This window comes from Erinaceus europaeus, chromosome 3, assembly GCF_950295315.1.
Source record: "Erinaceus europaeus chromosome 3, mEriEur2.1, whole genome shotgun sequence".
Taxonomy (NCBI): Eukaryota; Metazoa; Chordata; class Mammalia; order Eulipotyphla; family Erinaceidae; genus Erinaceus; species Erinaceus europaeus.
In genome coordinates, this window is record NC_080164.1 from 65,222,186 (window position 1) to 65,236,604 (window position 14,419).

Genomic DNA, 14,419 nt, shown 5'->3' on the forward strand with positions numbered 1-14,419 from the left:
AAAATCAGCTCAAAATGGATTATAGATCATATAAACAGGCAAAATTACAGAAGAAAATATTCATGATGTAGAATTAGGCAGTTTTTTGTTCATTTTTTTAAAAAAGTACTTATTCCTTTTTGTTGCCCTTGTTGTTATATTGTTGTAGTTATTACTGATGTCATCGTTGTTGGATAGGACAGAGAAATGGAGAGAGGAGGGGAAGACAGAGAGGAGGAGAGAAAGATAGACACCTGCAGACCCGCTTCACCGCCTATGAAGCGACACCCCTGCAGATGGGGAGCCAGGGGCTCAAACCAGGTCCTTAGGCAAGTCCTTGCGCTTTGCACCACGTGCACTTAACTCTGCGCTACAGCGACTCAGTTTGTTCATTTTTACAAAGCACTGTTCAGCTCTGGCTTATTGTGGCATGGGGAATTAAACCTGGGACTTGGGAGCCTCAGCCATGAGTTTTTTTTTTTTTTTTTTAAATAACCATTATACTATCTCCCCTGCCAAACAGAGTTTTTTTTTTTTTTTTATACTTATTTATTTCCTTTTTGTTGCCCTTGTTTTTTTGTTGTTGTAGTTATTATTGTTGTTGTTATTGATGTCGTCATTGTTGGGAGAGAGAATGGAAAGACAGAGAGGGTAGAGAAAGATAGACACCTGCAGACCTACTTCACCGCCTGTGAAGCGACTCCCCTGCAGGTGGGGAGCCGGGGGCTCGAACTGGGATCCTTATGCTGGTCCTTGAGCTTTGCGCCACGTGCGCTTAACCCACTGCGCTACCGCCGGACTCCCCCAAACACAGTTCTTAAATTGGGCACCAAAAGCAGCAAGCACATATTAACACACACACACAAATAATTTGAACTACATTAAAACCGGGGGTCGGGCGGTGGCACAGTGGGTTAAGCTCATGTTGCGCAAAGCGCAAGGACCGGCATAAGGATCCCGGTTCGAGCTCAGGCTCCCCACCAGCAGGGGAGTCACTTCACAGGTGGTGAAGCAGGTCTGCAGGTGTCTGTCTTTCTCTCCCCCTCTGTCTTCCCCTCCTCTCTCCATTTCTCTCTGTCCTATCTAACAACGACAACATCAACAACAACTACAACAACAATGAAAAAACAAGGGCAACAAAAAGGGAAAATAAGTTTTAAAAAATTAAAACCTATACCCTGAAAAAAAATAATAAAACTAAGACAAGCTACAAAGGCCCAGAAGTGGCAAAGTGAGTAAAGTGTTTGGAGTCCCAGAAATGAGGTCTTGAGCTCATTCCCCAGGATTACATGTACCAGCTAGATCCTCCCACCCCCTCTACTAAATAAGTAAATCTTTTGTTGAAATTCTTTTTAGAATTTATTTATTTATTTATGAGAAAGATAGGAGAGAGAAAGAACCAGACATCATTCTGGTACATGTGCTGCCGGGGATTGAATTCGGGACCTCATGCTTGAGAATCCAATGCTTTACCACTGCGCCACCTCCCGGACCACAAATAAGTAAATCTCAAAAGAAAAAAAATACAAGCTACACATTGGAAAAAAATATTTTCAAGTCACACACCAGAAAAAGGACTTCTATTTACAATAGGTAATACATGCAAAATTAATTAAATGACTCATTTTGTTGTTGTTTGTTTGTTTATTTTTACCAGAGCTCTGCTTAGTTCTGGCTTATGGTAGTTTCAGGGATTGAATTTAGGACCATTGGTGCCACAGGCAGTTTTGTGTCTACACAGTTCCACTGCTACAAGAGAACATCTGTTGTTGTTTGTTTGGTTTTCCAGACTCAGGGCGAGAGACAGAGAGAGAAAGAAGAGACACCTATGAAGCTTCCCCTATGCGTGGAGCACTCATGTGGCAGGCAGGTGGGGATTCAAACTCTGGTCCCGGCACATGGTAGAGTGTGCATTCTACCTGGTGATCTAGCTTCTGATCCCCGATTCCTTTAGTATTTTTTAAAAATTGTTTATTAAACACAGAGAAGGACAGCATGGAAGAGAATAAAAGCATCACTCTGGCTTATGCAGTGTCGAGGACAGAACTCTGGACCTTCTTCATGTAAATATTGCAGTTTACCACTGAGCCATCTCCACAGTCATGGTCCAAAGTGTTCCTTTCCACACCTCTCTCTCTCTCTCTCTCTCTCTCTCTCTCTTTCCTAAGGATTTTCATTAGTCTTGGGCATTTACTTTACTAGGGGAAATTCTTGAAAGATACCGATACCTATGCCCCAAGTCAGACTGACTGAGTCAGGATCTGTAAACTAAGGCAGGTTCCAGGATTTTTAGAAGCTTGTCCTGTGTTTAGCCAGCATCTGACCAGAGCTTGGCCAGTCCCCGCCTGCTTATCCAAGCACCAGCATGGCCATGCTGAAGCCATATTCCTTTGGGCCACTACGGGGCACTGGTCCCTGAACACAAGTCCCAGAGGCTCAGTAGTGGGGAACGGAGACAATAAATCCAAAGTCTGCCAAATAAGTCACTGCAGATGTGACCAATCCTGTATGAGAACCCATTAAAGAAACAGAAAATAAGAGGACCTTTTTGAGTAGGGTTGGGAAGGTCTTTTCCAAGGAAACTTATCTGAGTAGACACAGATGGGAAGAAACTATGTAAAGTGTGTTAGTAGGTACAGAGGCACCGAGATCTGTTTTAGCATCAGACTCATGGGGTACATGGGACTTTTGGTGAAGGGAAGTTTCTCTAGAATTTGTAAACCAACTTCTTTTTTAAAAATTATTTTTATTTATTATTGGACAGAGACAGCCAGAAATCGAGAGGGTAGGGGAAGATAGAGAAGGAGAGAAACAGAGAGACAACTGCAGCTGTGCTTCACCACTCGTAAAACATTCCCCCTGCAGGTGGGGACCAGGGGCTCGAACAGGGGTCCTTGGGCATGATAACACGTGCATTCAACCAGGTCCACCACCACCTAGCCCCCTGTAAACTAACTTCTATGGACTGTCCCTTTGGCTTCCTTTCTTCCTTACAAAGCCCAGTGAGGCAGATGCTTATTACCAAGACACAGAGAATAAAGAATTTGAGAAATCCTGATGGGACAGGGCAGGGGGTGAGTCCATATCTCCCAGGAACAGGGCTTGGAGAGTTCTTGTTTCTGTCTCTGCAGAAGTGCCAACATCTGAGGCTGCTACGGTCTCGGTCTCACCTGATTTCCAGGTAATGTCCAGAGAAGACATTAGCCCAGTAAAAAACACAATGACGGCACCCTGCTGGCACTGGCTGGAAAGCAGGCTTGGGGATGTACCTACTTGTGCTTCTGGCACTGGGCTATGGGTCTGAGGTTTTGCCTTGTTTTGTAATCTGCAAAGTGGGTGGGAGCCCTTGCTCATTGTAGCCCCAAGCTAGACCTCCTCTGCCTGGTGGCAAAATAGCTTCTTGCAGTGACTGTTCAAGACTTCTCAAGTAACTCGCCACTAAATCTGAACTCAGCTCTCCCTGCCTGCAGCCCAAGGGCCATGGATGTACCTACTAGGTTTAGAAATTTAGTCCATGGATGAATTTCTATGGGTAAGGGGAAAGCCTAGGAGTACAAGGGAGACACTAAATTTACTCCACTCCTTGCTGGCTGTGTGAGCTCCTCTAAAATGCCACCTCCCTGGGTCTCAGTTCCTTCGTTTGCAAAATGGGGCTAACAATCCTCTCCACCTCAGAGAACCATTCAGAATAAAGTACTTGTGAGATGTGCAATTAAGAGGGTGCTCGGTAATCACGTGTAGCTTTTTTTTTTTTTTAAATCTACGTTCTTATCTTAATTTTAGCCATTAGTCTTCAACAACCGAGAAAAGAAATCGAGTGATCTCCAGCAAATAAATACAAACTCAAGGACAGAAGAACTCAACACCCTGAGTTGCCTGAGTGTGTGGGGAAGAAAATGTCCAAATCTCAGGTCTCCTGAACAGTCTGAGAAGGCTTCGGGGACGTGTGGAGCGCCTCCTCTGGGAAACGCGACAAATCGGAGAGAGAGAAAAAAAAAGTCTAAAAGAGTTTTAAAAGTTGGTAGTATTAAGGATGCTATGTTAGTTGGCCATTTCATCCTTGGAAGTTGGCGGGCAGGGACATTCGCAAACCTAACTGGGTGACGGGAAGCTTGCTGGAGACCCAGGGACCACCCTCCTCTCATTGCCCCCCGGTAAGCCTTGCTTCCCCCGGGATGCTCCCGGGATCCCCTGTGCTGCCAACCCACCCGGCCCGCGCGCCAGGCGATAACAAGCTGAGGACCCTGCACCTACTGTGAACACCCAACTCGAGAGTCACCCCAAGTCTCAACCCCAGCCGACTCCAAGCGGAGTGCGGCGAGCCCCGGTCCTCTGGCCTTGGCGTGACTCGCCCCGCAAGGCGCACGGAGCACACTGACCTGCGAAGCCCGCGACCCGGGGCAGGCGAGCAGGAGCAGCAGGAGGAAGAGCGCGCGGGCTCCGCCGAGCACCATCTTGCCCCTCCGAGCCTTTCACTTCAGGGCGGGGGTGACTTGCTCCGCTCGCCCGGCCGACTTCGGACCAGCACTGCCGCGCCCTCCCTGCCGGGTGCAGCGCTCTGCTCGACCGAGTGGGGGCGCAGGCTCGGCTCCAGGTGCGCCGCGCGCCCTCCCGGCAGCCGTCCGCTCCAGACAGTCCGGCGAGGCCACGAGGCGCCGGCCGCGGGGCCAAGGCCGAGGAGGAGGGGCTGCCCGGCCAGGAATGCGCCTGGGAGCGCGCCCAGCCCGAGGCCCCCGGGAGGCCGGGCTCCGCGCCCAGCCCGAGCGCGGGCATCCTCCGGGCGCTCCCGCAGAAGGGGCCCGCGTCCCGCGCGCAAGTCCAGGACTGGGACTTTGGTTGGAAACTGACCGGGAAGCTTGGCAGGCAGATGGGCTTCAGAAGACCAAGTTTTCCGGTCTAGTGAACCAGCATCCTTTTAAATCATGCTGTTAGGGAGCAAGAACGCACAGGCAGCTGACTATAAAAACCTATAGTCTCCGGGGTTGAGCGGTAGCGCAGCGGGTTAAGCGCACGTGGCCACGCAACGCCTAAGGACCAGCAGAAGGATGCCGGTTCGAGCACCTGGCTCCCCACCTGCAGGGGCGTTGTTTCACAGGCAGTGAAGCAGGTCTGCAGGTGTCTGTCTTTCTCCCTCTCAGTCTTCCCCTACTCTCTCCTATCTTGTCGGATAGGTCTCTTCCCTCTGTCCTATCCAACAACGAACGACAACAATAATAACCACAACAAGGGTAACAAAAGAGGGGAAAAATGGCCTCCAGCGCCTTAAGCGCAGGTAGCACAATGCACAAGGACCCGCGTAAGAATCCCGGTTTGAGCCCCTGACTCTCCACCTGCAGGGGAGTCACTTCATAAGCGGTGAAGCTGGTCTGCAGGTGTCTATCTTTCTCTCCCCCTGTCTGTCTTCCCTTCCTCTCTCCATTTCTCTCTGTCCTATCCAACAAAGACGACAACAATAACTTTTTTTTAAAAAAAAAAAAGCTACTGCTTCACCAAGAAAAAAAAAAAAAAAGGCCTCCAGGAGCAGTGGATTCATGGTGCAGGCAGTGAGCCCCAGCAGTAACCCTGGAGGAAAAAAACAAAACTATAGTCTTCATTTAAGACTCTGCTCCTTAAACGGAAGGGGAAGGAGACATGCTGTTTAACCAAGAGGCCAGTGTATCTGAACCTCAGGCCCTTTGCTGATGTCAACTGAGAAGCAGAGCGAGAAAGGGCAGAAGCCACTGTGATACTGTCCGGGAGGAACAAATTAAGTTTTTACTGGAAGAAAGTTTTCAGAATGGCTTACGTCTGGTCAAACCAAGTCTGGTCAGTATTAGAGCTCAGGCTAGGCACATGTGAGGCTGCAGCTAGAACCACCCAGTTCCTGTCGCTCCACCACTCACACCCCTACCACTGCCCCATCGATATTTTCTGAGTCCCACTTAGGGTTCAAGGAATGCAAATCAGGAAACTGCAGCATCTGAGTAGGGACCATTCTCTCCAAGCAGCCAGAAAGGAAAGCTGGGAGGCTCCTGAAGTGTGAGGGCCACGGTGCAGGGTGGCCATCTGGATATGCAATGCCCATGGAACCCTTCTGTGCAGAGCCCTCTACCTTCCTGCCAGAGGAAGCAGAGCTTGTCCAATTAATCTTATTTGCATTCCTGGTTAGAAATCTGGAAGGGAGAACTGGGCAGAACATTGCTTCTCCCTGTCCAGGTAAAGGGGACCAAGCTGCAGTGGTTGTGGAAAGTGCGGCTTTCTGCTCCCATCTTTCCCGTATTTGTTGCCTATACCAAAGCCCAGTCTCCCACCCCTCCACACACACCCTACTAATGAAAGCTTTCATTCTGGCTATGTTTATCTTACATTTTATTCTGCCTTGTGTTTGAAGGGTGACCTCCCCTAGAAAGCCAAGACTTCTTAGCCTTGTTCTGGCTCTGGGCTAAGAGTTGCGCATTGAAAGATGTGAGCAAGAATTCTTTCTTTCTCTCGCTCTCTCTTTTTTTTTTTTAATTAAAGAGATTTTTTACAACCAGAGCACTGACCAACTCTGGCTTGTGGTGGTACTGGGGATTCAACCTGGGACCTTAGAGCCAAAATCACAGACATGATAGTCTCTTGCATAATTATCATGCCATCTCTCCAGCTTGCATTTCTTTTTCCTTCCTTCATTCTTTTTCTCCACCAATGTTATCACTGGAGGCTCAGTGCCTGCACAATGAATCCACCACTCCCAATGGCTATATATATATATATATATATATATATATATAGAGAGAGAGAGAGAGAGAGAGAGAGAGGGGGAGGGGCAGAAATTGAGAGGAAAGGGGAAGGTAGATAGAGAGAGAGAAAGAGAGACACCTGCAACACTGCTTCACTGCTAGTTGAGTTCCCTTCCCACTGTCCCACAATTAGGGATACAAGACTTGAACCCTGGTCCTTGCTCATGGTAGCATATGTGCTATATATACCAGGAGTGCCACTGTAGGCCCCTGAGGCTTTCATTTATATTTTTTTCTTTTCCCATCTTTTCTATGGTTGTAGAAGACTGGAAGAGACACCTGATCTCCTGTATGGAGAAAATGAAGAGGGGCGTGGCTGCGTATCTAGCAAACACAGGGCTCAAGGCCCTTCCAGAGTGATGCTGTTTACAGAACAGACCACCTCCCCCACCTTGCCCTGGCCTTTCACTTACGTACACTATCATAGGGCTTCAGTAACTTTATTTACAGGGACAGAGCTATTTCTTTTTAGAGTTATTAACTTTCAACAGAATTCCAAGTTCGACATCCTCGAGGAAACACTCACGAAAGACATGTCTCTGATATCTGATTACTGTAAAAAAAATGGCGACTAATCCCTAGCACTGCAAAAACGGTATCATCTGTTTTCCATCTACACCATGCCTCGGCCTCGCGTGAGCTTAATGTGCAGCTTGGCGATACAAGAATCCGGCATGAAGCCCAGCCAGTCTATCTTGGCGTTACTCTCAATTGCACTCTGTCGTTTCACGAACATCTCATAAAAACTGCAGCAAAGGTGGGCGCGAGGAATCACATCATTGCAAGACTGGCCAGCTCCTCATGGGGCGTGAGCGCTTCCACACTACGATCATCATCTCTGGCATTATGCTATTCCACTGCAGAATACTGTGCCCCAGTATGGTTCCGTAGCCCCCATGTCCACTTGGTCGATTCCAAATTATATTCCTCCATGAGGATAATTTCTGGAACCATCCATGCCACCCCGGTTCCATGGCTGCCAGTTCTTAGCAACATCACCCCGCCAGATATTCGTCAGGATGCGGCATCATCTAAGTTCATTTCCCATGTCTACGCTCGACCAGACCTGCCAATATACGCGGATATCTTCGCCCACCCTGTCCAACGCTTGACGTCTCGTCACCCAATCTGGTCCCCTACGCCTACACTGAACTTCTCTGTTCCAGACTCTTGGAAACAGAGTTGGCAGTCAGCTGAGGTCAAGAACAAACACCTCATCACAGACCCCTGCAAGCGTCAACCCGGCTTTGACCTAGCACGTTATGATTGGGCCCTCCTCAATTGCTATGGAACAGGCCATGGCCGGTGCGCCGCTATGTTCCATCGCTGGGGAGCCAGAGACGACCCGAACTGCCCCTGTGGCTCCAGACAGACTATGATCCACATAGTCAACGACTGCCACCTCTCCAGATTCAAAGGAGGTCTCGAAACTTTACCATCAGGCTCAACCTGACGCTATTGACCGGCTACGGAAGAAGGGCAAACGCTAGAAGAAGAACAGAATTCCCCTTCCCCCTTTCATGATTTCCTTTTATTACTCTTGTGCTGTGACTGTTATCCACCTGTTGGGTATTCTGATATTTGGTCTGACTTAACCTTCTACACTCCCACTGTCTCAGCAGCACTGCCCCTTCAATCTCTCTCCTCAACTGCCCTTAATCTGCAGTAACTGAGGCAACTAATCAGGGCTATCTAAAAGCAGACAGACTCTGAAAGTAAGTCAAGTGCTCTATACTTACACCAAGTGTAAGAAACAACCACAGTGAGTTCTGTTTTGGTTGCCTTGCTTTATATTTCCACCAACAGTATGAAAAAGATAGTTACTGCTCTTTCTCATCAACACTTAATATTTGTTGTCAGTTTGTCTTTTTTTCCAAGTTACTCATTCTATAATAGTAGGCATGTACTGGGGCTTGGTGCTGGCACTACAAATCCAATGCTCCTGGTGGCCATTTTTTCCATTTTATAGGACAGGACCAAGAGAAATTGAGAGAGATGACAGAGAGATTGAGTGGGAGAGAAAAAGATAGACATATGTAGACCTATCTTGCCACTTGTGAAATGTCCACACCTCACCCCCAGGTGGGGAGCCAAGGGCTCGAACTCAGATCCTGGGTTCTTATGCTTAGTACTATGTGCGCTTAACCCGGAGCCTTATTGCCTGGCCCCCTTGTAGTTTAACTCCATAATGGCTAGTGACGTGGAGCATCTTTTCATGTGGCTATTTACCATATAAATACTTCACTGCGTGAAGAATCTGTCCAAACTCTTTTCTCATTTTACTTTTTCTTTTCTTTTTTTTAAAAATAATTTCTTCTATTTGATAGAACATTGAGAAATTGAGGGAAGCAGACAGAAAGAGGAAGAGAGACATCTGCAGCACTGCTTTACCACTTGTGAAGTTCCCCCCCTACAGATTGCGGCTGGGGGCTTAAACGTGGTTTCTTGCATATGAAAATATGTGTACTTAACCAGGTGCACCACTGCCCAGTCCCCTTTTGCTATTTTGTTTTTATTTTTATTATTTTTTTACCAAAGCACTGTTCAGCTTTGGCTTATGGTACTTTGGGGGATTGAACCTGGGACTTTGGAGCCTCAGGCATGAGAGTCTGTTTGCATAACCATTATGCTATCTACCCTCTGTCCCCCTTTTGCTAATTTTAAAGCTGGATTGTTGGGGCCTGGGGAAATTTTACAACAAATTACACAACCATCATGCTTGGGGTATCCAGAGGTCCCAGGTTTCAAAGACTAAACTTCCACTTAATAAATAGAGTCCATCAGCTAAATTTTTTTCTCTCCATATATATATTTAGATTGATGCACTTTTATTAGGAAGATAATGATTTATATAACCTTTGTTGTCACATAGGTACAGTTTCTTAACATTCCACAATAGGTGTTTGCACACTACTCCCATCCCCCAGCTGTCTCCTCCTCCATCATACACTCAACCATTTCTTCCACTATTTTGCTTTCAAGAGAATTTTCTTAAAAAATAGCCACTGAGGGAGTCGGGTGGTAGTTCAATGGGTTAAGCGCAGGTGGCACAAAGTGCAAGAACAGGTTTAAGGATCCTGGTTCAGCCCCCGGCTCCCCAACCTGCAGGGGAGTCCATTCACAGGCGGTGGAGCAGGTCTGCAGGTGTCTATCTTTCTCTCTCCCTGTCTTCCCCTCCTCTCTCCATTTCTCTCTGTCCTATCCAATGACAACAACAATAATAACAATAACTACAATAGCAATAAAAAAAGGGCAACAAAAGGGAAAATAAATTTAAAAAAATAGCCACTGAAAGCTATATATTTGTATTGCTGGTATCCCAGCAATAATAAGAGAGCGAGATAGAGATCTGGAGTTTAGAGGATTGGTAGGAATCTATATAATAAAAGTATTTTTTAAATAATTATTTATTTTCCCTTTTGTTGCCCTTTTTATTGTTGTTGTAGTTATTATTGTTGTTGATGTCATCATTATTAGATAGGAAAGAGAGAAGTGGAGAGAGGAGGGGAAGACAGAGAGGGGAGAGAAAGACACCTGCAGACCTGCCTCACTGCCTGTGACGCAGCTCCCCTGCAGGTGGGGAGTCGGGGGCTTGAACCAGGATCCTTAGACCAGTCCTTGTGCTTGGAAGCATGTGCGATTAACCCACTGTGCTACCGGTCCTTCTTCTTTTTACTGCAGGAATAGAGATGAGAAAAGTTCAGCAGCACACTAGCGTCCTCTTTGGCATGAGGGAACTTAGGCCAATGAAACTTACTTTTTTTTTTTTTTTTTGCCTCCAGGGTTATTGTTGGGGCTTGGTGCCTGCACTATGAATCTACTGCTCTTGGAGGTAATTTTTCCCATTTTTGTTGCCCTTGTTGTTGGATAGGACAGAGAGAAATCAAGAGAGGAGGGGAAGACAGAAAGGGGGAGAGAAAGATAGACATCTGCAGACCTGCTTCACCACCTGTGTAGGATCCCCTTCTTGCAGGTGGGGAGCCAGGGATTCAAACCGGAATCCTCATGCCCTGTCCTTGCACTTCACACCATGTGCGCCTTAACCCACTGCACTGCCGCCCAGCCCCCGCCAATGAAACTTTCTTCTTTCCCTGTTTATCATCTATAAAATAATTTGAACTCCCTCTGTTTTCAAGTGCTAATTTTGAGGGAAACTAGAAATATACTATGATTCTGTTTTGCCAAGATGATAGTACTCTGTTTTTTTAAAGCTTTCAGTTTCATCTCTCAGTTTATTTAATGGCATTTAGTACATTTATACATTTTTTTTGAAGACAAGGATTAGGGTCCCATACTATTAAAATCGGACTTTAATTTAGAACATTACTCTGGCACCATCTGCTGGATATCATTGCATTTTATAACTTTCCTGAAGTGATTCAAAGGAATATTATAAAAATTGTTTACTTCTGGGAGTCGGGTGGTAGTGCAGCGGGTTATACGCACGTGGCACAAAGCGCAAGGACCGGCTTAAGGATCCCAGTTCCAGTCCCGGCTCCCCTGCACCTTCAGGGGAGTCGCTCCACAAGCGGTGAAGCAGGTCTGCAGGTGTCTATCTTTCTCTCCCCCTCTGTCTTCCTCTCCTCTCTCCACTTCTCTTTGTCCTATCCAACAATGACGACATCATCAACAACAATAAGGGCAACAAAAGGAAAAAACAAGAAGGGCAACAAAAGGAAATAAATATTAACAAAATTGTTTACTTCTGAATTCAGTACCATGCTACCATGCCACTTTATATTAGTAGAAATTCAGCAGTAAGTCTGTTATTGCAAACAGTGTATAAAAGTTGCCTTGGGTAACTTCTTTCTTTCCCTGTTTCTTTCATTTAAAAAATTTTTTTTTCTCACATGTAAATAAACCAGACTTTTTTTTTTTTTGCCTCCAGGATTATCAATGGGGCTTGGTACCAGCACTACAAATTCACTGCTCTGGTGGCCATTTTATTAAGTAGGACATAAAGAAATTGAGAGACAAAGGGGAGATAAAGAGGGAGAAAGAGTAACACCTTCAGACCTGCTTCACTACTCGTGAAGCTTCCCCCACTGCATGTGGGGAGTGGAGGCTCGAACCTGGATCTTTGTGTGGTTCCCTGCGCTTAACCAGGTGCGCCACTGCCTTGCACCCCAGACTGAATTTTACTTATTCTTAAATATTTTATTTCCTTTTTTTGTTGTTGCCCTTGTTTTTATCATTGTTGTGGTTATTATTATTGTATTGCCAGATAGGACAGAGAGAAATGGAGAAAGGAGGGGAAGACAGAGAGGGGGAGAGAAAGATAGACACCTGCAGACCTGCTTCACTGCTTGTGAAGTGACCCCCCTGCAGGTGGGGAGCCAGGGGCTTGAACCAGGATCCTTATGTTGTTGGTCTTTGAGTTTCACGCCATGTGCACTTAACCCGCTGTGCTACAGCCCGATCCTCCAGACTGAATTTTCTATGTAGCTTGTTTCAGTGGAGTCTCATTAGCACTATGGCAACAACTGGTACATTTTTTTTTTAAGCACAACACTTTCTTTTCTTCTCCTTTCCCCCTATCAGGATTATTGCTAGGGCTCCATGCCTGCACCACTCCTGAAGACCTCCTCGCCCCCCATTTTCGTTTTGATGGAGGGTGAAACAGAGAGCAAGGGAGAGAGGTAGAGGGACCAGAGCACTGTTCCACTGCTCCTGAACTAGGTGCTCTCATGTGGTGGTTGGAGGGGGCCAAGTGGTGGCTTACCTGATAGATCCCATGTTACCAGAGGGTGACCGTGGGTTTGAACTTGGGTCCTTGTGCATGATAAAGTGTGTGTTCTCCTGGGTGACCCACCTAACAACTTGTCCTAATAACTCTTAATTGGCAGTGAAGGCTTGTGCTTCAGACACTTTAGGTACATAATCTGAACTACTCATTTTATTTTTTATTAGTGATTATTTAATAATGATTGACAAGATTGTGGGATAAGCGTGGTACAATTCCATACAATTCCCACTACCAGAGTTCCATAGTTTATTTATTTATTTATTTTTTATTTTATTTATTCCCTTTTGTTGCCCTTGTTGTTTTATTGTTGTAGTTATTATTGTTGTTGTTGTTGTTGGATAGGACAGAGAGAAATGGAGAGAGGAGGGGAAGACAGACAGGAGGAGAGAAAGATAGACACCTGCAGACCTGCTTCACCGCCTGTGAAGCGACTCCCCTGCAGGTGGGGAGCCGGGGTTCGAACCGGGATCCTTATGCCGGTCCTTGTGCTTTGCGCCACCTGCGCTTCACCCGCTGCGCTACAGCCCGACTCCCCCATAGTTTTCTAATAAGCAACTATGTATTTGTTGAGTGAAACTTTGCATCTCCCCCAAGACTTTGAAGACAACCTTTCAAGGATAAATTCTGCCACCTTGGTCACTTACCAGAATGATTTTGTCAAGCTATTTAACCACTCCAAGCCTGAGTTTTCTTACCTTTAGATTCACTGGGTATACCTACCCCATTGGTGACAATCAGACCATAATAATTAACAAAGACTGACATTTTCAACCTTCCCCAAACTGTCTTCACTGCTAGGAAACTTCTCCATGTTCCATTGCATGGGGCAGGATGAAATTTATTAATGGATTGTGCTATATATAATCTGAGTCATACTTTCTACTTTCTGATATCACAACTTATTTATGACTTTATGGACTATTTCTCAATCTTTATCAAAGAAAATTGGGAAAACACAAACTCTTTTAAGTCTCCCCTGGTCCATTACCCACCCAAAATCTGTGGCAGAAGTCACTAAGGTGTCCGTCAAAAATCAATCTTGCTTTTCACAGAACCAGACAAGCATATAGTCGGTCCTTGGTTGTTCCCAATCTATTAGGCAGTTTTGTCTATGACTGGATTCCTGCATATGAAACAGCTGATAAATGGCATATCCATGTTTAGAACTAGTCCCACAGAACTTCCCAGGCTGACTGTAGGTGACAGGTCTCAGTGATGGTCCAACGCTTGATGTCTCGTCACCCAATCTGGTCCCCTACGCCTACACTGAACTTCTCTGTTCCAGACTCTTGGAAACAGAGTTGGCAGTCAGCTGAGGTCAAGAACAAACACCTCATCACAGACCTCTGCAAGCGTCAACCCGGCTTTGACCTAGCACGTCATGATTGGGCCCTCCTCAATCGCTATGGAACAGGCCATGGCCGGTGCGCCGCTATGTTCCATCGCTGGGGAGCCAGAGACGACCCGAACTGCCCCTGCGGCTACAGACAGACTATGACCCACATAGTCAACGACTGCCACCTCTCCAGATTCAAAGGAGGTCTCGAAACTTTACATCAGGCTCAACCTGACGCTGTTGACTGGCTTCGGAAGAAGGGCAAATGCTAGAAGAAGTGATGGTGGTGCCGCAAGACGGAAATTAACCTCAGTTGTTTGTCAGACCTAGAGGGTTACATTGCTCTACACCTCTACACCTCACCTTTCTCTCCCGCTCTGTCTCATCTCTCCATTTCTCTCTGTCCTATCCAACAACATCAATAACAACAATAATAACCACAACAATAAAAACAAGGGCAACAAAAGGGAATAAATAAATATTTTAAAAAATTTACAGTTCTGAGGTAAGTGAATCATCTTACTATACAAATCTTCCAAACTAATAAGCAATGTTTTCCAGATAACCATGGGTAGTATCTTCCACAAAAATCTTTGG

At 46.2% G+C, this 14,419-nt stretch overlaps 1 protein-coding gene across 1 annotated transcript in view; it reads right to left on the reverse strand.

Moving 5' to 3' along the window:
* The window catches only part of FBLN7 (fibulin 7), a 59,290-nt gene extending 54,647 nt beyond the window's left edge, over positions 1-4,643 (reverse strand). Inside the window, exon 1 of the mRNA XM_016192149.2 lies at positions 4,359-4,643. Within this exon, the coding sequence (XP_016047635.1) occupies positions 4,359-4,433 (75 nt within the window). The 5' untranslated portion in view covers positions 4,434-4,643. The remainder of the gene's footprint in view (positions 1-4,358) is intronic.
* Positions 4,644-14,419: the final 9,776 nt, after the last annotated feature.